General features: G+C 36.7%; 1 protein-coding gene across 1 annotated transcript in view; it reads right to left on the bottom strand.

Annotated features, from left to right (window-relative positions):
• Positions 1–947: 947 nt before the first annotated feature.
• The window catches only part of LOC148835191 (monocarboxylate transporter 2-like), a 28,502-nt gene continuing 4,505 nt past the window's right edge, over positions 948–24,944 (bottom strand). Inside the window, exons 3-5 of the mRNA XM_088916494.1 lie at positions 12,048–12,191; positions 8,286–9,164; positions 948–2,603 (exon numbers count right to left, since the gene is read on the bottom strand). Coding sequence (XP_088772620.1) covers positions 2,320–2,603; positions 8,286–9,164; positions 12,048–12,191 — 1,307 coding nt within the window. The 3' untranslated portion in view covers positions 948–2,319. The remainder of the gene's footprint in view (positions 2,604–8,285; positions 9,165–12,047; positions 12,192–24,944) is intronic.

Raw genomic sequence — 24,944 nt, 5'->3', positions numbered from 1 at the left:
ACAGAAAGAAATGTTCGTGCCTGTCAATTTTTAACTTGCTTTTCTGTGTGCCTTTACTCTTTCAACAGAATGCCTGCATGCTTCGATCACAGCTTGAACAAACACTGAATGGCAGTCTCCCATTAACTTGAAACATATCTACAGCATTGACATTTTCTCTTGTCAATAGTATGATCAGAGCAGAGTGATTTCTGACCACACTTCAGACTGAAGTGTTTACCTCTCCTTGTTTTTTTTCTCTTCTTTTAAAACAAGTCTACCTTATGCAAGAGACCTTTCTCAATTTGTCTCAGATGACCCCTAAGCTTAAAAGAGCCTGACGTACCGTAGAATTTCCATTTCAACAGGTTGCACGGGTCCCCAGGGTACAGTCAGGTCAGAGTTTTCTATAGCTACACACTGCAGTTTGAAAAGACATTTTTATTTATATTTATATTTATATAAATAAAAATATTTATACTCTGCATACAGGTAGTGTATACTATGGCCAAACAATGGTTTAACTGCTTATAAGGTGTTAAATAATTTGAAACAAATGGAAAATAAACACTATTTTCCATCTTACTGTGTACTCTGATCATGCACTTTTCTCATGTCTCTAGACAGGAGGTTGAGATTTTCCCAGTTAAGCTTAACCTCTCCTTTTGATTGACTGCTATGCTGTTATTACAGCATTAGATAGTATAATTATCTATGTTGTTATCGGTAACAGTGTTGCAGTTACAGTATATTCTGAGTTAAAATTGAAAAAGTGGAGGACTTCAAATCCAGGTTATAAAATTAACAGTGGTGTTAGATCTAGGAGCCACCTCAGCAAAATCTGCACTCCGACGTTACTATATAGTAGCAAATGGCAGATTCAAGAACCTTGAATTGTGAGATTTAATTTATTGGTCTGGTAATTTACCGAGAATATCAAAGAAGACACTGGGCCGCATGCACTGGTCTGTAACATGGAGGTTTGTCTCACAGTTTATTAGGTAGTCAAACCCTCAGCACTGACATTTCAAACTTTGCATGACAGCGCTCTAATTGGCATGAAAAACTAAATGAAAAACAGTTATGCCTAAATTTCAGTTCATTACTTAGCATGACTATAAATACTCATTAAAAGAGATAGGATTAGAAAGTACACATACTTTGAAATGACACAGACCCTGGTAGTTGTTTAATCTTGTGAGAACATGGAGGGAAAAAGAGCAGACAAGTTAAATACACTTAATATCTTTTAACTATGGAAACAATATTTTAGAAGCAACACAGAAGTGCATCTTCAGTATAAACATATTTCTGTAAATTAATAACACTTTTGTTATACAGAAATAAAAAATATAGAAATAAAAAATAAAGACTTCCAGACGTATTAAAGTAGAACAAAAAAATGAAAAATAAGATTACTTCTGTTGTGGTTTTTAATTAATCTTCAAATTGACAAAATGATGCAAGATGAGGTTGCACCTTGCAATGGCTACAATCGATATATCCGCCCTCAGGCTGGCCAGCAAGCCAGAAATAAGCACAGTGGCTAAAGAATGCTTCAGATTTCCCTAGTGCCATCAAACCAGGACACAAATCTAATCAAGCACTGGAGCATCTTGCAGTAACATGCATCATTTGTATAGTATGTTGCTCCCCACCCTGAGAGAACCCCCCCCCCACCAATGACATGATGGCACCAGATTGTAATAAGACAACTTGGGAGTTTTTGTGTTTACTCAAGTGAAAGTGTTACAGCACACTTCACTTCCACAAGCAAATGAACGTGGGAGGAAGCCACAATAGAAAATGTATTGTAGAAAAAATATAACATAACAACATAACATCACTTTATGAGCCCTATACAATTTCTTGCATTAGGAATTCGTCTTTCGCATACCCCAGCTTGCACTCTCCATGAGACACAAACACACAGACAGGGAGAGAAGCTTGGGGTCAGAGCGCAGGGTCAGCCATTTATACAGCACCCCTGGAGCAGTTGGGGTTAAGGGCCTTGCTCAGGGGTGCAACGGAGTAGGATTCCTCCGCTGGCTGCAAGATTTGAACCGGCAACCTTCCAGCCACAGGCGCAGATCCTTAGCCACAGAGCCACCGCTCCACCCTGATTGTGGTTACCAGATAAAGGACAATCAACTTATTTTACTTAAATGAAATACTTGGCACACAAAATTAAGACTCTTTTCATGATTAGCAAATATATCTTTAGTAGCAACAGATATCTACTATTATGTAGTTCTGATCATGTTATACATCCATGCAGTTCGAAGGCACCAACTTAGACTTGGTGCTGTAAGCACCTCAGCAGGTGCCTGTCTGCAGTTTCTAGGCTTGGCTTGGTTCTAGCTTTGCTTTCTTGTTGAATTCCTCCTCTGTCAGAGACCACTTCTCCTCTTCGTCTTTCTCCGGGATGTTTCCTTCCTCAGCAGCTGTTAAATCCCCGATTTCTTTCAGCTTCATCTCTTTCTCAAGTCTCTGTTTCTCTTCTTTCTCCAGGATCCTGTAGTTGTAGAAGTTCATAACGAAGAGGAAAATCCCAGAAAACAGCATTACAGCTCCACACACATAGTACATGTATTTGTAGTCCCCAAAAATATCCACCAGTGCACCTGAAAAATAAATAACAGAGACATTATGCATTATCTCTACATTATGCATTCTAGAATTCTGTATGACTTAAAAAACTATGAACCAACAAAGGAAAAAAAACAGCCAAGGACACATTTGTTCCCTTGAGAAGAGATGATGGCAACTCCTTAGTTAAAGTGGATTCTTATGGAATTATGTGCATTTTATAATTTAAAATGTGCATTCTTATTTTTTAAATAAAGTATGACATACTCATAAAAGAAAAACATTTATTCCATTTGAAACAGCCATGGCTCCATTTACTTTTAAAACAACTTAGAAACAAGCAACATTTTCTCAACACTCATTAAGAATTCTGGACTACCAGACATATTTTAAATATTACTGAATCAATCAATGGCTGAAATATTTCTGACAAACTCCTTGAATATGTACATTGTTGTGATAGTGAACAAAAGAATTCGTATTCCTCTTCATTTTAGCATCATACTGCATAGACACAATATGAAATATTTTCAGATCATTGTAAAACACAAAAATTTGTATTTTAATGTTGTGCAACAACTCAAGTATATAAGCAAAATTATTTGATATTTCATGGTTTACCATTTTAGATAATCCAATAGTAGGTACCTTGTATCCTCTACAGAATCTGAAGGGTAACTACTAAATTGCCTTCCAAGTTCTGTAATCAAATGCTGATTTTACACTCATAATGGGATACATTGTACAAACACACCAGTAAGGATTTTTAGATTGCTGATACATAACAAAACTGTTATTAATATCTGGTGTAGTATTTTCACTGCTGAAAAGCACTGCTGTACAGCATTTTTGATGCAATCTCTTCTACTATTCAAATTATGTTTGTGAAATCTGTTTATCACTGTCAAACTCACCAAACATAGCTGCAAAGCCATTAATATGGTACAAAGTTTCCAATTTCAAAAATAACAAAGGTAGTTAAAAATGGGGGAAGCACATAGGTCAGTGTTGCTGCCTTGCAGCACTAGAACCCTGGGTTCAATTCCTGGGGTGCTATCCGTGTGGAGTATTTCCCCCCCCGTGTTTAAGTGGGTGGGTCCAAAGACATACTGGTGGGTTAACTGACTTCTGGGAAAACTGTCCCTGGTGTAATGCGTACATATCTGTGTGTGCCATGGGATGGACTGGCATCCTGTTCAGGATGTAACCTGCCTTGTAGGGTTAGGCTTCAGCTCCTCTGTGACCCTGCATTGGGGATCTGTTTGGAAAATGGATGGGTGGCTTGAAATGAAATGACAGTGTTGAAAATGCAACTTTCTAGAGATAATTTAGATCTCAGTTTGTAGAGCAACAAATATTGTCAACCCCCTCCCCAGAAGTACTAGCATAAGCATCTACAGTAATGCAGAAGGTTACCATCAGCAGTCCAGCTCAAGAGACTTTCCCTGCACACTTGTCAGAACTAAACTGGCAATGAAATTAAACATTTCTTTTCTCTGTAAGAATCAACACCACTTCATGAATACTGCTAATCATAATTTTCAAATGTTTCATTTTTCCATGCAGTCTTGCACTCTAGCATGATAATTATGAATAAGTGTTATTATTAGGTAATGCTTTTTTTTTAAATCCCTACTGCTAATAAAGAAATAGGGTTCTGCCTATGTCAGTATAGATCGTCAGCCCACTGACAGTACCAGCACTCTCCAAACATCTGCTCTACAGTGCTGTACATTTTCGACCAGGTGCATGCTACAATAAAGGGCTAATAAATCACTACAAGCAGGTTGCTTGGTTTTCTAATTCCTTGAACAAGCATGCGACATGAAAACAGATTTACTAATGAAGAAACTGCACAGCAATTCTGCTGATAACAAGGCAAAATCAAATTTAGAAGGTAAAATATGCTTAAATTTGGTCTTTGCAGAAGTTATTTGCCTCTTATTCTCTAACAAATTACATGACAAGTTCACTCCTGGTATAAAATTGAGCACAATCTAAAAAAGCAACAAATACATGTACTGTATCACATTTCTGCTTCAAGCATTCAAAACTCATACGCATCACATAAGGAAATTGAATTGAAGCCCACAAGAAGCGCAGTCAGTCTGTCATCTGCCCTCTTATAAAATGTTCATAAAACAAATCTGAAAATAGAGATAGTTTCCAAATATAGATATGAATTTAGATAATTTGATTGAAGCTCAACAGACTGCTTCACGCATATGTGGGAATTTGACATGCGATTTTATTTTGAAAGAAAATAGTTCTGAAACAAAAGTTATAAAAACTGAAAAAAAGTTTTGTTGCAAGCTGAAGGGTATAGAAATAAAAACACATAGTATAAAAAAATAATATAAAATGTTATTGTTTTATTGAACTATTTATTTAGTTGCTAGGGATTTGGGTAACTAAAACACAGCAAGGCAAATCATTAGAGGGTAACAAAGTATGAATAGAATTCTATATAAATAAACCAAGAAGAGTACAGAATTTAATAAGTGGCAAGGGTACTGAACATAATAAATAGCTGTCTATCTACATATGGTTTGTGAAATTAAAGAGCTCTTTGGTACGCAAAACTCATTTTTTTCAAAATTCTTTACTTACAATTTCTAATTATTTATGTATTAATAACTGAAGTAAACAATTGCTATAAAAGCTATTGGCCATGCATAGAAAAAAAGTATATAGTCATGAGGCTGGGGTTTGTTTTATTATTCACTGTTTGCAATATTTTTTGACATTACGCTTCTAGGATGAAACATTTTGGAAGTCAGTCTAAAGCAGTGCTGGAGCATCAGCTTATTGATCTGGTACAGCCTGGTCTGAAGATTTCTTCTACATGAGTTGCTTTATTCTAACAATAAATTATTGAAGCAGAAACCTGGAAAGAAGAACATTTTGCTTGGTTTTTACTGATTTTCTAATACCATTCTTCCGGACAAATATGAATCAATGAATTGATATAATTAAACCAATCTTAGAAAATAAGCCTTCAGCATGTCGTTTACAAACTGTCAATCCTGGCAAGACAGAGATCACAGGCTAGGTTACGGGTTAGGTAAACTAATTAAAAATTGGGAGCTTAATGAGTTTTTCTGAAAAATACAAAAGGTTTGGGAGTTAAAAATGCTCTCTGTTTGCATCACTCCCGGCTTGAAGGCCAGCTTTTGATTAATCATATTTGTCGTTTGTGTTAACTGGAGAATATAATTGTCATTAAAATAGCCCTTGATTGGGGCAGTAATTATGCCCATCTGGTAGCACCACTGCTTTTTAATGTATTCACAGCTTAATAATCATGCAGGTAAGGGCCTTTAATGAATTTCATTCAGACTTCACTCATTAAACACCAAGCAAAGGCTAATTACAGCAATTTTCTCACTTCCCGCTAATTAGGATGACCTAAAGGTTTACCGATTGTACGACTATGGAGCTTGTAACGAGTAGACTTGTAAGGGTAAATGTAATGCTTCTGCCCTCCTGAGAATAACGCATGATAATGCAACATGTAGGGAAGAATTTATTTACTCCATTAAATGAGAACCTTGAAATAGGTCAGAGAAAAGAGCAAGACAGCCTATAAATTTATCCCTCATTAAAAAGAGGAGGAACAAGATAAACAAGAAATCTGTTTTATACTGGATTCCTCACAGACACACCACTTTGGTCTAAAGACAAATGGTTCCGGTTCTTACAAGTCAAGAATTTGGGTCTCCTTGTGTGATATTCCTCGTGCTTTTAGTGCTCTACAACAGTAATGGCTTATGAGTTAAAAAAGAGTTATATTCTAGTCCACAACAGGTAGTTCAAACTTTCCTTTCTTGGATGTTTTACATATCTCTTTCCATTGAGGACATTCAGCTAGATGGGCTGAAACCTCCAGATTTCAGCCTTTCCAATGTTCCCATTTCACCTCAAGACTCTTCCTACAGGTACCCTATCGAAATGGTCATATTACCTTGGTCCCTTTAATAATTAAAAATCACTTAAATAATTACTGTATTTGTTGGAAGAAAGTGCTATAGGCACAAAATAAAAGAGACACGTTCGCAAAAATTGGAATTGACGTGGGTTGTGTCCTTTTTTTTAGTTATTTGTTTTACTTTTTGTGTTGTTCCTTTTACCACATGCAGAATTTTTTTTTTAAATCCTTGCAAAACCCAGCAGTGGAGAGATGGAAGGAAAACTGTTGACCCAATTACAACAGGGAGTTGATAAGATCAAAATATGTCTGGGAAAATACAATCTCGAGGCAAAATGCTGTGGTTTCAATTGTGTTGCATACTCATTTTCAGGTCTAAAATAAAATCCACTACTTTCAATTTTCGAGCATCACAAATTGGGTAAACTGATCCTATCTGTGGTAACATAAGTAATGTCTTAGTGCTCTGAACATTCCTGTGAGGCTACTCCTAGTTGTAACATCTGCTAAGGCTGCTAGCACCAACAGCAAAGCCTAAAATAATTGTTTAATTGCGCAATTATAGCCTTAATAAGTAAAGATACATATTGTTGGCTCCTGTTTGAAGGAATTTACAAAGCCTGAGGAAATAGGGCTCTCTAGTACCAGGAATGCAGATCACTGAAAAAACTATTATTTATTTAGCATTTAATTCAAATGGGCCTTTACTGAAACACAGACTGTGACAAGCTCATTTGCAACAACAGATCTTACAAACTATTAGATTATCTGAGTTGTCCCATACACAATACTAAAGATACTGCTGAAGGTCACAGTTTGGATATTTTAAATATGACCACTCATATTTTGGGGTTATTTTTTAGAAACAAAACACTAGAAATTATTTTTCTGTGGACTATGCATTGTACAAACTACATTAAAAGGGGGAAGTCCAGTACAAAATGAATAAATCATGCAGAACTAGTATCTCACTGTAACATGTCACATTCATGTTCCTGTGAACTGTCTTGAAGGCATTCAGCCCTTTACTTATACACAAAATTACCATGTGCCATGCAATGCCAACCAGTAATTTGCATGAAAAGCACACAATTAAAAAACAAAGCATTCTAGCAAGATAAATGTTATATTAAATGAGTTCCCTGAGTTACACCAGGAAGCTTCAAAAGTAAAATTTCAAAGGGTAAACTACAGTAGAAGAGTTCCTCCCAATGCTTTATCATGCCTTAGTAGAGACTACAGTATGTATTCAGGTCTAAGCATCATGCTTGTGAACCCAGGCAGAAAACACAATATAGTTCAGAGACCTTCATACCACTTATGAGTTCTTAGCTCCTAAAATGCTCCATAATATGCGAAGAGGATGAATTCTCCAGCGACTGTTCAGCAAAACTACAAGCTCCTAGTTCACAACAGAATAGTAAATAAGCGTGACCAATTATAGGTTCTCTCTTGGCGCGGACTGAAAGCAAAGCCATTCACCAATGATAATCCTATTTTATCAGAATGTATTATAAACTACAACTGGGACGTTGTTTTAATTCGTTCTGTGCCTTGCTGCTCTACAAAAACTGCATGGGGTTTAGTTCATGGTTTTAATAAATCATGGTCTTTTAATAGCCTTGAGTGAAAAGAAAAACTACATTGCTTTAATACAGTATATTTTATGAAAAATTCCAGCTATTGCGTTAGGCCTATTATTTATTTCAACTTTTAAAAGATTATTGGCAAAAACAAATTAACAATCCACTTAAGGAAAGACAGACAGCGCAGCAGAATGTTTACTTACCTCCAATCGGTGGCCCCAGCAGGACCGGACAGCATTCGATAATGGTCACAAGCCCGACTGCACTTGAAAAGCGCTGTGCTCCAACCAGGTCCATCAGTGTTTCGAAAAGCAAGGCACAGACCATGCCAAATGCCAAGCCAAAGAACACCGCATACACAACTAGTCCAGAGTACCCTGTGGCCAATGGGCACATGAGGTGACAGACGCCATTGTATGCTACTGAAAAGCTGAAGAAATACTGAATATTGGGTCTTATCCATTTAGTGTTTGCTATTAAGCCTGTCCCAGGCCTGGCAATCATGTCCACGATGGCCAGGATAGACAGCAGGAAAGCGGCAGAGTATTCATCAATACCCAGATGCTTGGCATAGGGTGCTAAAAACACAATGGGGGCAAAGAAGCCAAAAAACATGATGACGTTTCCTACGAGGTAGATTAGAAAGCCTCTGTGCTTAAACAGTGACAGATCTATGAATTTATTGACCTTGTCCAGGCATCTGTTCTTGTCTTGCTGATTCTTCCTAATTATTAAGCTGACGGCATGTGGGTTGATCATTTCAGCTGAACAGTCATTATCGCATTTTTCACTCTTAGTTCCACCAGGCGTCTGAATTTGTTTTTGCTCAGGCTTTGTAGGTGGGACTCCGATAGGCCGAAATAGTGCTCCAGCGACGCAGCAGTTCAACAGCAACGCTCCCAGAATGAAGAAACTTCCGCGCCAGCCAAAATTATCAAACAGGAATTGATTGAGGGGGGCCAAGGTAGAGAGAAAAACTGGACTTCCTGCCATAGCGAGGCCATTAGCAATTGGTCTTCTTTTCAAAAAGTATTTTCCAATTATTGTCAGAGATGGCTGAAGATTGAAGGCTAGGCCAAGACCTGCAGAAAAGATAGAACTATCAGATCGGTTACAGTATATTTGTCACACTCACAGTATATAATAAAAAACAAAACATAAACGTATAACTTCCCTTTGTCATTACAAATACTGTGCAAAGATTCTATGTCATTTCAGTTGCTGGCTAAATCTTTTTAATAGAACTGGAAAATTGAAAAAAGAGATTTCTCTATTTAACTGATAAGCAATTAAGACTTCTAAGTAATCTCTTCATTATTTCTTTCTGCCACATAGCCAAGTTAATACTTTCTTATTTCCTTTATAATATTTTCATTGCAAGACAAATACCCTTTCTGGTAAAGCAGACTGACATATTAAGCCTTTTATAGGTGTCTGAAATATCTGGAGCACATGACCATGAACTTGTCCTGTAACCATTTCCAGATTACATTAACATACTGGATTTACTTAAAAAAAGGATAATGTTACAAAATTAAAATATGTACATTGCAAAAATTATATTGGATGACACACCAGTATATTGTCAAATTAAAAAACAATTAACAGCATTTATGTTTTTAAGACCTAAGCAGAATGTTAAACTTTAAAGTTAGCCTACTGAACTAAGTAGTCTAAAATATAATTTGGGTAATTTAGAAGAAAACTTCTTTAAAGGGCAAGGGTAAATAATACATTGGATGAAATACAGCATGCCAGTATCACCAGGCTGTAAGTTCTGAGCGGAGGGTTGTAAAGAAAAGAAAAATAGGATCAATACTTAGTTTTTCTAAGATTTTGGAAGCCTTCACAACTGGAGCTGTGACAGATCAGAGCACAACAGTAGTCCAAAGAGCAATTTAGGATGTATGACAGAGTTCACATGCCCTTGGACCTACGCCATTCAACTGATCGACAGCACACAGCTGTTGCTTTTTGCTCTGTCCCTGTGGAATTCCATTCATAATGCAGTTGTGTCCTCTTTAAAGTCTGGAAGAGACACTTCACCACAGTATTGACTAGTGCATGGGAGTTTAGATCCGAATGTATGACTGTTGGAAAGAGTTTGTGTAAGTCCCACAAACTTCCACTTTTACTTTGGAGTGCTGACCACTGGACCATTTCTGCTACAGCTTTCTCAACCAATTAATTCTTCACACATTTCTTTCATTGGATAATTAGTCTTGCAGGTTGTTCCCTCTGGGCTTTCTACCAAGAGACGAACCCTGTCATGCCATGTCTTTGGAGGCAAGCAGAATAGCCCAGTAGGTTAATTACACTCAGGCTCGAGCCCTGAGCAACAAAGGCTCTGTCGTTTCGTCAGAGGGTCAATCTGTGGATTGCCACTGCTCAAGAAAAAAAAATATCCCCGAAGAGCAGCAGAGCAGCAGACAATAGAAACTATCGGGCTTAAGCTGCTCTTCCTGCTATCCTGGATCCCTGTGCCAACATGGATGTGCAGGAGCTGTGTTCGTGCTCGTTGACCCCCTGACTCTCAGAAGCACTCTGCTCAGGGACACAGTAAATAACTCCCCTCAGAGGTGGATGCCTGGACAGGATCCAATTACTGCTTGAACTTTACCCCCACCGCTACCCCTTCCAACATGCAGTTTCTTTAAACAACCTATTTTAACACAGACCATCTCCAAAAGAACCTGTATAAACTAGGCAGTAGTGGGGGAAAAAAAACAAAGAGAAAAGTTCAGATAATAATCGATAAAAGGAATCCTAAAGACATCTGCTGCAGATATCTTAAAAGGAATACTTATATAATTTCAGACAAAAATACAACTTTTTATTTCTTTCTATTTCAGGCATCTGAATACCACAGCTAAAAACACAGAGGAAAAGTAGTTTTGATAGGATTCGAATTTAGTACTACATACAGTATGTAAAACGTCCAAGATGGAAAAGAAAAGCTGTCACTCAGCTGCAGGTCTGGCCAAGGTTACATTTCCAACTTTCCCTTTCAGTGTCTGAAACATGCCCTAGGAACCTCCTTTCTTGCCCCTACTGTTTTCAGTTAAACTATCACTCCACCTCCAGCTGTGATTACAGCTGCAACATATTGCAGTATTTATTCTAATAATATTCACAGTTGTTCATGACCACTTACTAGTCTTCTCACAACACCTATCATGCTATCTCTCTGCATCTACTTTTGACCTGATATATATAAAATATATATCGACAGATTACATACCAATATAATCAAAATTAAGAGCAACTGCGAGACCCTGGAATGGTGACTGTGATGTTGTTTTTGCTTTTCCAGTATTAATTAACGGAGTGCAGGGCACAGGCCTACACACCAACATATTTTACAACATAAGGATGCAGTGACACAAGGTCTTTCACTACAGGAAAAGCAATAAGACCTATGATAATATTTCAAGCAGCTGAAATCACGTCACTGTCATTCATGCAATACTTTAATGCCAGTTTAACACAGGTAAAATGAGAATGCCTTGGAGCAACGGGGCTCTGGAGATGTAATGAAGACATCCTTAGACCTCCTCAAAGGCCAGTGAGGTTTACCAGGAAAAGGGAAAGGAACTCACTGGATGATGTTACATGATATCTCTAGGGATTTGCAAAGGAATATGCTGTAGACTCCTAAATCAAAGTCTCTTTAAGCAAACTGTATCATGTCAAATTTCATAGGTTTTAATATAGATTTTACTTTATGAAAGGTTCCATAAGAAATGTGGGTTATTTAATATTAACAACTTACAATTTGTAGTAAAGACAACACCATGAAAATTAGACATAACACAATTCTGTAATGTACAGAATTCCAACATTTTAAAGTATTCCAACATTTTAAATTCCAGATTCTTCACAATACCAAATCTTCTTTTAGAAAAAGTGTTCATTTTTAAATCAAAAGATATAGATATAATAAGTAAATGAAAATAATTAAATACCTCCAATGACTCCAACGCACATATACAAATGCATAATGGTACTGCCAAAACAAGCAGTTACCATAGCAATTGCACACATAACTCCACCAGTGATGACAACAGGCCTGCTGCCATAGCGGTTCACCAGGATACTGCTGACAGGACCTGAAGAAAGGGGATTCAATATTGTTACTACCACAGCATAATGCAGGGCATACTCATATATAAAGAACAGAAAGTTGCAACGGCGTAAACTGTACAGTTCATCCAATAATATTAATAAAATACTGTATCTGCATAAATCATCAAGTCCAGTCCTTCACATATCAAAACAGAGATCATACAAAAGTAAACCTAAAACTTTCAATTGTGATGATAATATTATCCTACTGGTTCTTTTAAAGACACAATTAAATACTTAAAGCTTAAAACATTTTCAGTTTGTTTAGCACATATTAACTTATTTTTAATGCAGTATGTCTGTATTAGACAAAATAAAACTTTTCGATCCCCAAATCCTGAAAAACATTTTTGTAAACATACGATTTTGCAAAGTGTGATTCAGCCAAATTTCTTCTCAATCTGAAGATCCCTAAAGGTGAATGTTTTCAGATTTTTGTTTTCTAAAGTGAGATAATCTAATCATCTTAAAAGTGCAGGGGAATGCTCTACTTTCACGTAAACTTAGTTGATCACATTTGAATGAACACCTCTTAAATAAACATAATAATTATTCCTAGCATTGACAATAATTCCATGCTTGTTATCCACCAATGAAGTGCAGAGCTCACCTAGGTGATGTGTGGAAGCCACTATAGGCCAACAGTACCGGTACATTACACAGTAGGAGAGAAGGGGGGAACTTAAGTAAGACAACTGCAATTTCACAGAGTGGAATTTAGCAAGGATACAGGGATGAACACTCTTAAACTTATGAACAATGCCATATGAGAGCCACCTACTGGGCCACCAGTACTTGCAGCAGCAACCTGGATTGCTCCGGAAGTTTCCCCATCCCAGTATTGGCAAAGCCAAGCCTTGCTTAGCTTCTGACAAGATCAAGCTCCAATATGGTATTTACTTATTGAAAAGAAACATTTCTCTTCTGCTAAGCAGTGGTCAAGCTTAGTTTGTCTGAAATATCAAATAAGCATGTGTGTGTGTTTCAACTGACATTTGTCTAGAGCTTTAAAAAACGTATGTACCAAATACTTTGCATTTTTTAGTTCAGTTTATACTATTTTACCATCTTCACAAAGATAAACCCATTCAATTAAAAATTGCAAAAATAAATCACAAGTTACTACATGACACAAAATGAACTAAAATACATATGGAAACAAACACTTACTTCTGATCATTTAAAAAAAAACCATTCTAAATCCCAACCCAAGGAAAGAAGGACAAGATACTAGAATCTATTCTACTTAAAGGTATTAATAGAAATACAAAGACTGGGTTAAGATTTCTGAGATTAATAGAATACGTTATTTAGGACTATCATCTTAAAAAGCACTTCATCTGTTCCAATGCTGACAGAAGTCATTAGCTGTAAAATCTCTTTCCAATAGTCTAGCAGGATTGAGGAAATCCTAGGAACAAGATTTTTCTTCATTTTGTGTTGTGGTATTCTTTTATTTTGGGCTTTAAAATGGCTGACCTTGGATTGTTCTAAGAACATTAACTCAAAGGTTCTTTTATGGATTAAAATGGAATGTATTCTCCAAATTAAATGTAAAAGATAAATGAAGACTAAGCAGTCTCCCCCATTTGAAAATGAAAACTGTTGAAGCTTTTGCATTTTTGATTTAGGTTATCCTTGCAATTTCATAAAAGAAACCACAATTCCACTGTAGTAATCTGCAGTAAGCAGCTAGTTAACCAATGTAGTTTTGATTGACACAATACTTAAAAAAACAACTTATTTAATGACAAGGGGAATCCTTTCCAGAAGCAAAGAATAAACCTTGATGTGATTCTTAGAAAACTACTCAAGTGTTTGATAAGCAAGGAATCTGTTATTCTGAATTGCAAAGAGACAGCCTTCCTGACTTGAGAAACAACCAGCTGAAATGGGGGGGAAACATAAAATGACAACAGGATATAAAACACAATGCAGTTGCAACGTACACATCTGTGAAAGATCACAGCCTTAAATAAGGTGGATCCAGGGATCTAAACATATTAAAATCCACAATGGTGATACTACTCAGTACAGGAGCCTACATTCCAGAGATTATTACAGGCCTTCAAAACAAAACAAAAAAACTCATTAGCAGTCTTCCCAGACTGCTACAAAACCTCACCACCAACCCACACTGTGAGTAGGGCCAGATTAAAGACCTTGTAGGCCCTTGGTACTTTTGTTTCATTAGTTCTGTGGCGGAGACATTTTAAAGGGTGTATACATTTTTATGGATAGATGGGTGATCAAAATTATCTTGTATATGTCTTCAGATAACCCGTCTTTGCTATATGCATACATTCCAGAAGTGATCTTCGATACAGTTTTTATCTTTCAAATAACAAAAATCATTGTCAAACAATTTGTTCATAGGCCATTTACTGTAGTTTTCATAGGCCCTAGGCACAGAGATTATTATGCCTATTGAATAATATGACCCTAACCGTGAGTCCATTTATTTCCCAAACATATCCCATTTAAAAATGTGTAACTATCCACCACCAATAATCTAATGAACTAATTACTGCCAAGTGTGTCTATTTACACATGATCGTGGCCACTAGTGGAAGTTTTGGCTGCTATTACAGTTCCTTCCAAGACAGGTCTGCCACAGACTGCAAAACATTCAGTGATTACAACCAGTTAATGAGTGCTAATTATCCACTGCATGTAGATAATACAAATCACATTATAAAGTCCCAAAATACAGTAGCTTGAATTTATTAGTTTTAATTAGGCACCTGAAGAGATTAAGTTCTCTATACTCTTTTCCCATTCTCTCTTTAGCTCTTTAGCTCTCTTTAGCTAGCACCCATGAAGGGAGATGGCAGAGAAAGTTGCTCGTTCTCATCCTAACAGCACAATGAACAAGTCAAGTACATATTTCCCAGAGTCCCAAAGTCATTTAAAATAGCCCAAGTCGAAAGTGTATGTGAGAGCATGAGATGACTGTGACAAAAATAGGCCTTTCAGGCAATCAGAGTTCATCACCATGCCAAACTCAGTTTGGAGAGCATCTCTTTTACTGCCTCCACAGGCAGCTAATCTATTGTATTCATTGAGCTTCTCTTTAAAAAATGCTTTCAAGCACATAACTAAGACAAATATATATTTTCTACTTTAGGCAGTCAATGTGCAAATTATTTAGGATGCAAAACAACATATGGGTAACACATTACTAGGGGTAGCAAATGTCATTTATGAATGCTATATAAATACAATATAGTAAATTAATGTAATAATAACCAAGCTCTATTCTCGATTAATTGCATGCTAGTAAGAAAATCCTAATCCTCATCATAGCCTGACCTACTCCCCTAATAATGATGTATTACTGTTTATAACATCATTAACAACAGATTAATAGATTGTTTTTACACATTTAAAAAAAAAACCTGTACAAAGGTATGACCAAAATATACAAGGATATGGCCTGGCGTGCTCAACACATCTACTGGTACAGTAAGATGTGTGTAACAGGGCATCTTTGTGAGGGGAGTTTGGTCTGTTGACGTCAGTACAAGACCAGATATGGGTTAATCTGAAGAGTAAAACATTCAAAAAGATACAGGGGTAAATGTGAGTACATGGGTTAAGACTGAGTTGTATCCATTATGGTTAATAAAGAGAAGACCGGAGGAGCTGGAACAATGGTTACCTCTGAAGGCAAGGCGCTCCATCTACTGTAGCTCTCTGGTAAGTAGGGAGGTGAAGCTCTTGGTTGGAAGGTGGTTAAGCAGTCACCAGTTTGGGCAGAAGGTTTCTTGTGAGTAAATGAGAGCATGTAGAGAGAGTATCAGCAGATTTAGCTGCTGTTGTGTAGGAGGTGCAAGGAAAGGTTATGGTTATAGTGTACCTGGCCACACAGGATCGGCTGAGCAGGTTGTCACTGCTACTAGTAGTGACTGTCTGGTTAGAAATCCCAGAGGGAAATCCCAAAAGGGGCTGGTCGATGGTTATGAGTTACATATCCCAGAGGGATTTCAGACCCCATGGCTCACTAAGGAAGTGAGAGTGCTCCTTTAGGTCTTAGTTCTACTATATATATAAGAGGCAGCTGTGGGGGTTCCCTTGAGCCTAAGTCCGCTGGCTGGGTGCTGGAGAGACCAGCAGTGGATGAGGCCATGGGTCAGGTGTTGGGGAGCCCACCAATGGGTGAGCCCTGGGGCTGGGTTTGGGGACCTCTGCAATGAGTGAGCCCTTGGATAGAATGCAGGTGGTAAGACAAAGCATTCCTTGGATCTTTTAGCTGTGGAAAGGAGCCCTCATCTCAGCAAGTTGCCGAAAGTTTCCCTGAGAGGGGAAACATAGCTGTCAGTAAAGAGAAAACATCCAGGTTATGCTTAAGAAAGGACTGATAGGTTATTTATATGGTATGCCTTATACAGTCACAGTCTAAAGGATATGGTTATAGATCTGATTATGTGATTAGACAGTTCCAGATGTAGGTAATAGTTGATGGTTATCGGTGTATGAATACTTAACAGTTCTAATACATGGGTTAAGTTACGGTCTCTGTACTCTGGCTAATGAATACATGGTTTATAGTTTATGGTAATAGGATTTAGAGCATTTAATATGGTTTTTAATAACTCCTTTAGGGCCCTGGAAGGCTTGCGGTGTGACTGAAAGCTGGGTGTTCAGTCTTGCTGTCTCAGACTGAGCATACTCTGGGTTGTGTATAGGAGACTTTGGGTGAGTCTCCCCTGAACAGCGAAACAATGAGACCATAGAAGAAAAGCCACTCTGTATAACACTACATACTGTATGGTTTTAAAATGAGGTCTTTCAGTGCCTTGCTTCAGATATTCTACATTTGATTTTTTTGTTCTCTGAAAAAACATGACTTTCAATACAATTTCTTTTCACGATGGGCTTTCTACAGATAATGAATAAAGGTAACGTCTTGGATTTCTTCTTTAGCCAGTAATAGCTTTATGGTTACAGGCTTAGTCTTAATGACAAGGCTCAAACACTGAAACAGAGAACATGAGAAGACTATGTCGTCCCATGCCAAGGGATAAGGTTGTATGAATTAGGGACACCAATGTCAAAAGAGGATTAACGTTTACGGTAAAAGTCCCACTTCATGTGAGGTGGTTGTGGAAATTCAGAATAAAACTAAAATCCATTTTAAAAAGCACAGCAAGGCTTACAGCTGCTTGTGTGGTGTTATCTGACACCTTATTTGAACGCGGTTGCTAAGCCTTGCTCAGAAGCTGAACAAGAGCAGAATGGATTAGGACTGTGAATTTTAATAAAGGGGTCTCATGGCCTACCATTCCTGAGCACCAGACAAAATCTGCTGAGAATGAACTGAATCAAACCATTCAAATCATTCACACATTTGATCTGCCTTTTTAATGGACACTGAAAAATAACTTTGTCATCACAACTTGTAATATGATGGTTCATCCCAATCTGACACCACGTGAGAAAAGATCGGTAAATGTCAGCAATTTTTTTACATTATCGTTTACTGGTGGTAACAAGGATTTTATATTATATTACATAATTATAGCACATAATGCTTGTTAAAACCACCTAGCTGTATTCCATTTTTAATTTAATGATTTGTTTCCACGTTTGTTGATGGATAAAGCCAAACAGTATAAATAATAAAATGAAAGTCCTTACGGGCTGTGCAGTACCTGCTTCCTAAACAGTTAAAATATTTAATTTCAGAACATTTTAAAAACAGCACTCTCATTTTAAGAAAGGCAACCTTATTGATGCCATGCACCAAGACCAAGACCTTTTCCATATGCGTCAGGGACAGAGACTCTCAGTACTTACACGTGGTCTTAAAATCTGCTTTTGTTACTCTTGCCTTCTTTTAACTCTTTTGTTACCTCAATTTAAGCTCCTTAGTTCAAATTGTCTGCTTATTAAATGCATTGCTCCTTTTTTTCCCTTTTGATGCAAAGCAAATTTATGTTTCAACATTAAATGTGAATGAAATGGTGCTATTCTAAATATTAAAGTTTCTGTGACATGGCAGGGAACAGACACACACTCAGTGGCGGAGCTTCTCCAGGACGGAATCATTAATTGGAGTTAAATAATGGATTGAGCTGATTCTGCGACTTTGCTCTTTGTCATCTCACAGATGGGGTTGCAAATGCATAGCAAGCATATAAAAACTCAGTCAATCCAAAATAAAAAAAATGTTTGTAATACAGACTAATAAGAAAGGCATTTTATTTATGTACAAAACTTAACAAATTAAATCTCTCTATCATTAATTTCAAATTAATAAACTGGAAATAAATACAAGAATGAGAAGCGACCAATAACGTTAATGCATTTTGAAAATACTTCTTCCCATTCCAAGCATGACTGGATATATAGGCTAGTTTTGTAAAGCCTCTAATAATTGAAAATCATAGGTCAGCAATAATAGGATTATTAAATTGCCTAGAGTGGCTTACATATGTTAATGACTTATTCCTTTGCTCTGGCAGAAATGTATTCAAAAACATACCAGTCATACATACCAGTCAATGAACAACAACTTGTTTTAATCAAAATTTAAGTATTAGTCATATTAAACTAGAAAAGTCACTGGAATAAACATTTTTCAAGGTCAAAATCCTATACATTTTATAGGACTATATACAGATAGGGTAGTTCAGTCTGATTTCATTACTTATATGATAAAAGATAATATATTCTATCTTTCAAATAATTATTGCTTTCCTCCTTCCTTATTCTTTCTTCAGTAGACACTTCTTTATATAAAGAGTTGTCTGCATTTAGAATAAGACATCCCAGCCATGTTGTTGAGACTGATATCCAGGTGAATGAGTTCCCTGGATCAGTCAGCTACTAACCTAATGAACCAAATGCCTCATTTGTAATCATTCTTATGTTTTTAACTCCTATGTTTCAAATGACTATTAATTGAAAATTGGTCCCATGTCAACAGCAGATTGAGATAGAACCAGTTTGTGGCTGATTTGTAAACTATACCTCTATAAATGGCACAGTAAACCGCTGTTTTAAATGAGACAGTAAGCTGCTGTTAAAATAAAATACCATGAAAGTAAAAATAATTTTACTCAAACTTTCAAAGGGTGGAGATTATTCTGCTTGGAAAATGCTTGGTTTTTATTTCATCACAACTCTTGAAAAAAATGAACTAATTTTGTCTTAGTTAGAGCAGTATAACAGCTTTCCAAGTCTACTGATGCTTTTAATTTAAGGGGACCTATAAGACCAGCTTGTGCCCACCCCTTACCTCCAGTCTAATGTTCTGAACACCTGCGTTAATCGTTGCAGTTGCATCCGAGGTCTAGCTATTTACTGTAAGTAAACAGAGCGTTTGCACAGCATTGTTTTTTTTTAAAGATCTTGACATAGTTATTGGATAACTTGTTTCTGCATATTTCAAAGAGTTCATATCACCCCTCCCCTGTAGCCAAAGGAGGAGGGTAGACTTGTCAATTTCAAACTCCCTGTCTTTCAAGCTAAATCTTGCTTTTCCCAATACAGCTGCTTAACATCCACAGTAATTCACTGTTCAAGATATTTCAAAAGGAAAATAAAGCAAGAAGCAGAAACGGAGAGAAATTCAAGTAAAGACTGCCAGTATCTCAACAGTTTAAATCAAATACGAAATACATTTCATAATGTATGCAATGGTCTGTTGTCCGCCGTGTCCGATGATGACTGAGACCTATAGGAAAGCTGTTGCACTGAGGCAGTCCCACTCTCTCAACCTTAGAAGCCTGGGTCCAGTGGTACAAGTAATCGTCACAACTGGAGACTTCCTTGGTCGCAAGAACCTTGCACCCGACGTGGGACACGAACCCACTACCCTGAGATTATGCGTCTCAGGCTCTACCAGCAGAGCTAGTCGGGGCTGTAATGTCATGTAACTATATGATTAATGCATATATTATTGAAGTATACAATGCAAACAACAAAAGATGAAGATTATTGTATACCAAAGTGCATTATTATGATAAATATTTGAAATCTGTAATAAATCAATGTAATTTAATTTTTACATAGTAAATTATTTTCAACTTGTACCAGAACACACAGATACCTTCTAGATTACACAGATTGTAAACATTTTTTTTCTGCCAGCTGCAAAGCAATTATCACTGGCACAATGTTCATGTTATCTCCAAATGATATGTCTTCCTTGCTTTTTATCTTATTCAGCCAGACCATATAAATAGAACAATATGAACAAAACAGCCAGTTTTTATTGGCCCTAATATTTACAACTATGTACACTTGCATCAAATTATAAAATACCTAATATTATTTTTAACATGAATAATTCTTAACAGAAACTGAAACCAAAACGGTCAAACAACTGAGATCATTAAAAAAAGTAACGTGTACATTTTACAGTGTGCATGCATTATAGGTTCCCCTACTAAATAAAACACATCATTATATGGTGAAACATTTAAACCTTTTTTAAAGTATTATTTTATGATTTCCAGCAAGAAAACTGGTACAAAGTTCCAATGAATTTTAGATTTATTAAGCTCAAAATTGTGTAATATTTTGGGTATATAGTGGATGTATAAAGCAAATTTTCATTGAGTTATATACTTACCCCAGTTCTTATATCTCTGGGGCAAAGAGGTCAAAATGGTATAAAGCAAATCCAGTTATTTCATGAACAATTTATAATAATCCCAGTATGTGAATCCATCTCAGATCTATTATTCCTGTCCTTTTAAATGTCAGGTGACTTTGCTAAGTGCAGCCAAGGACAAAATGATAAAGCTTTGTGACTCAATGCAAGTACACAGGAATATTTCACCTAGATCCTTACTGCCATTATTGCTGTTAAGTGAAATGGCACTGCTGTGAAGAATCATGAAACAGTGACCTTGGAACAGCTGATGAATCTCTCTAAAATCTTAAACTGAACTGACTGCAATATCTCAAGCCACTTCAATAAGCAACTTTAAGGAAATAACATTAGAGAGACGACAACAGAAACAAATCTCAAAAGAGCATTTTAACTTAATAAATATATACAGTAGAGATATATTTTAAGGTTTTCATATTCAGCATACAAAGTAATAATTTAAAAGAATATTAAGGCCATCGTAGATATTTTATCAGAACTTATTGGTATGATTTTTGTACAGGAATATAACATCTTCAAGCAAGCAGGAGTTTTCTATTTCATGTGTTAGACATTAGGACATTAGTGTCTTAAGTCACTAATGATCTTCTAATGGCTTCTGATTCTGGTTCTCTTTATCTCCTTATTCTTCTTGATCTCAGTGCTGTTTTCAACACTGTTAACCATGATATCTTACTTTCCCATCTTGAGAAAGTCTGAGTCTCGTCTTGAGATTGTGTTTGGAGTTTCTGACACTGCTCTTAATGGTTCAAGTCTAACTTCACTGATCACTCCCACTTTGTCTCTCTTGGAGGATTTAGCTCTGAAATTGGACTTATGTCTGGTGCTCCTCAGGGCTTGATATTGGGCTTTTCAGCATTTACATGTTCCCACTTGGTCAGCTTTTAAAATCGAATGGCACAAATGATCATTTCCATGCCGATGATACTCAAATCCACATCTATACCAAACCCTGATGTGGCTGTCTCTGACATCTCTAATTGCATCTCTGACATAAAACTTGAAAAAGTCTGAATGACTCAAAATTTCCTTAATCTTAACTGTGACAAGACTGAAGTCATGCTTACCAGAACCCCCATCAACTTTGTAAAACCAATGCAGTAACCCTATCTGTGAATGGTACTGTACTTGAGCTTCAGTCAAAATTGAAGGAGGCGAAAACTTGGAGGTGATGTTTGATTCATGCTTGAAACTTGACCCACATGTTCAACATTTTGTTAAAACATCATTCTTTCACCTCAGAAATATCACCAGACTAAATCCTATGTTATCGCTTACTGCTGCTGAAAAGCTGGTCAACACATTTGTCATCTCCCAAATTGACTACTGTAATGGTCTACTCAGTGGGGTTTCTAAATCCACAAACGTCAGTATGTCCAAAAACTTGGCAGCCAGAATCCTGACCTAGTCTAGCGCAAGTAATCACATTACTCTTATCCTGGAATCCTTGCACTGGCTTCCTGTCAGGTTTCGTGTCAGTTTCAGAATCCTCATGTTCACTTAAAGGGCTCTACATGGTTTGGCACCTCAGTACCTGCCTGAGCTACTAAAAAAAAAGCTCTGAAGCTCAATCCCTAAGGATATCAGAGAGTCACCTCCTCTGAACCCTTCCAAATCTAGACTCAAAATTTTCTTCTTTAGAAGGGACTTTACTTAACTGGTTCTTAAGTATACCCTTATACAGTATATAACCTTTTGCTCCTACTTTAGTCCATACCAGCCATCTACTGTCTCCTGTCATTGTGTATATATTATTATTAAATAAAGTTATTATTATTATTATTATTATTATTAACATGGGCGGCACAAGTGTCCAGTGTTTAGCATTGCTGCCTTGCATCACTGGAGCCCAGGTTAAATTCCAGATTTGGGATGCTATCTCCAGGGAATTAGTGTGCTCTACCCGTGTTCCTGTGAGTTTTCTCCTGGTGCTCCACTTTCCTCCCACTGTTGAAAAACAACCTGGCAGTTTAACTGGCTTCCAGGAAAACTGGCCCTAGTTATGAGTCTGACAATGTCGGTGTTTGTATATCTGCCCTGTAACGGACTGGCACCCAGTCCAGTGTGTGTTCTGCCTTCTGTCTGTTGCATGCCAGGAAACTTTGTGCTCTGGCTCCCCTGTGACCCTAAATTGGATTAAGCAGTTAGAAAATGGATGAATGTATGTCTTAATATCATCTTAATATTTTTTTAAAGCATAAGAACAGACCTCAAGGGTAGGGACTGTTTTAGCAACTTCAAGGTTTTAATGGATAAGAAATGCTCCTGCTCAAATCCAAATTCATGTCAGATGACCAAGCATGTTAATCAATAGTTTTGAGTGGACATAACAGAAATCACATGCTTTACACCCATTACGTGTACTGACTACTTCAGATGCAATGCACATACTGCTCATCACCGCTTATCAGATGCTCTACGTTCAAGATTTAGTTTGAGACAGCTGAAACAGAACAGAAGGGTTGAGGTAAAAAAAAAATGTACATACATTTAGAATAGATGTCAAATAGAACAGCCACTTGTGTATGACTTTTTATCTTCCTAATTTAGCGCCAATGACAACTTAAGTCAGCTGCTTTCAGTTAACTAAATTTGTATAGTTTTGCTTTGCACATTTCACAGTATTCAGAAGAGATGTTGAACATTAAAGTCCACAAAGAAAATTAAATAACCCTTTTATCAGTATTTCTAGAGGTTAAATTCCAGCTTACTGTGGGTTAGAGTTCATTTAGATAACTGGCTTATTTCCAAGTAGGCTAATATTTTCCAGGATCAATTCAACCTAAGCACTTAAATACAAGAACTGACATTAAGTGCTTTTAATGGGTATGATATTGTCTTTAAGTTTCATTTGAACTATGATACCTGTTGAATAATGATTTTGGAATCATTACCAAATGAACTTAAATGAAGATGACTAGTGAGAGCTCAAAGAACAGACTAGGCCTACACGTTAACAAAACTGGTTGAATGGGAGTATCAGAATAAAGTTTCATGATTCTAAACTACTAAGGCTAATTATCTTACGTAGTCTTACAGTATAAGAGTCCTCCTGGATTTAATGCACATCCACAACACATATACTCCAGCAATGCTGTTACTTAGCTGTACTGTAGATCATGTTTAACTGATGCAATCTGGGGGAATTACCTTATTCAAACATAAAACAACAATGTCCAAATAAAAGCCCTATACCCAATGACCAAAGTCCAGAGGCCAAGCCATACCGCTATCTGTAAATAACACAGGAATATGAACTGCCTTATTCAAAAGATGGAAGCAACAGCATTTTGTTGAGGTGCAGTAGAAGCACTGATACGTATGTTATGCAAATCATCTCACTATATATATGGTAACATGTGGAACATATATTTTAACAAATATTACATGTCAGGACGTAAATGTGACTATTTAAGTAGTGCCAATACACATAACCGTTTTTTAACTGGCTAAACCAGTTCTTTTGTTCTCTAGCAGGCAGATAAAGTACTGTATATAAAAACAAAAATACCCTTCGCAGTATGCAAATCAGACATGGTAATTTATTACATTTTATGAAAACTAAAAGACTACAAATTGTAGCTTTAATTTATGTGTGAAAATGTCATGTCAAAAATACCAAACCAAGAAACTTTAAGGCTATTGATGCTGATCGGAATGATCAATCAATAGAAAGGGCCTGGATGTTTGCTCTATTGAAATGAAATGTGGTCAGAAATCTCATTTTAGGCCCAATATATTCATTTTTAAAATGCAGTACACATCAGCAATACCACCTAAATTAACACATGCAGTATTCATCTGTTCAATTTCCATTCATAGAAGACAATGAGAAAGAAACAGATATTCTTCCAAAAGCACAGCTGTCTCACAGGTATGGTATCTGCGGCCATGCAGAGAGCATAACAATTAACAATCGATTCCGTAAATGTGCTGTACAGTCAGTTTTTAGATTTCTTTGTAGAATTTGTGATATAGTATTCCTTTCTTGGTTTTGAATAAAAAGTCTCTAGCTGTATACATGGTATTACACACAAATATAAGTAAAAGGTTGGAAAGATTATTAATGGAGGATGTAGAGCATGGCCTATCTTGTGCATAAGTGGACAAGATC

This window comes from Atractosteus spatula, chromosome 5, assembly GCF_055471065.1.
Source record: "Atractosteus spatula isolate fAtrSpa1 chromosome 5, fAtrSpa1.hap1, whole genome shotgun sequence".
NCBI classification, from domain to species: domain Eukaryota; kingdom Metazoa; phylum Chordata; class Actinopteri; order Semionotiformes; family Lepisosteidae; genus Atractosteus; species Atractosteus spatula.
The sequence above is the reverse complement of the archived record's forward strand: the minus strand, read 5'-3'. Positions and strand labels throughout refer to the sequence as shown.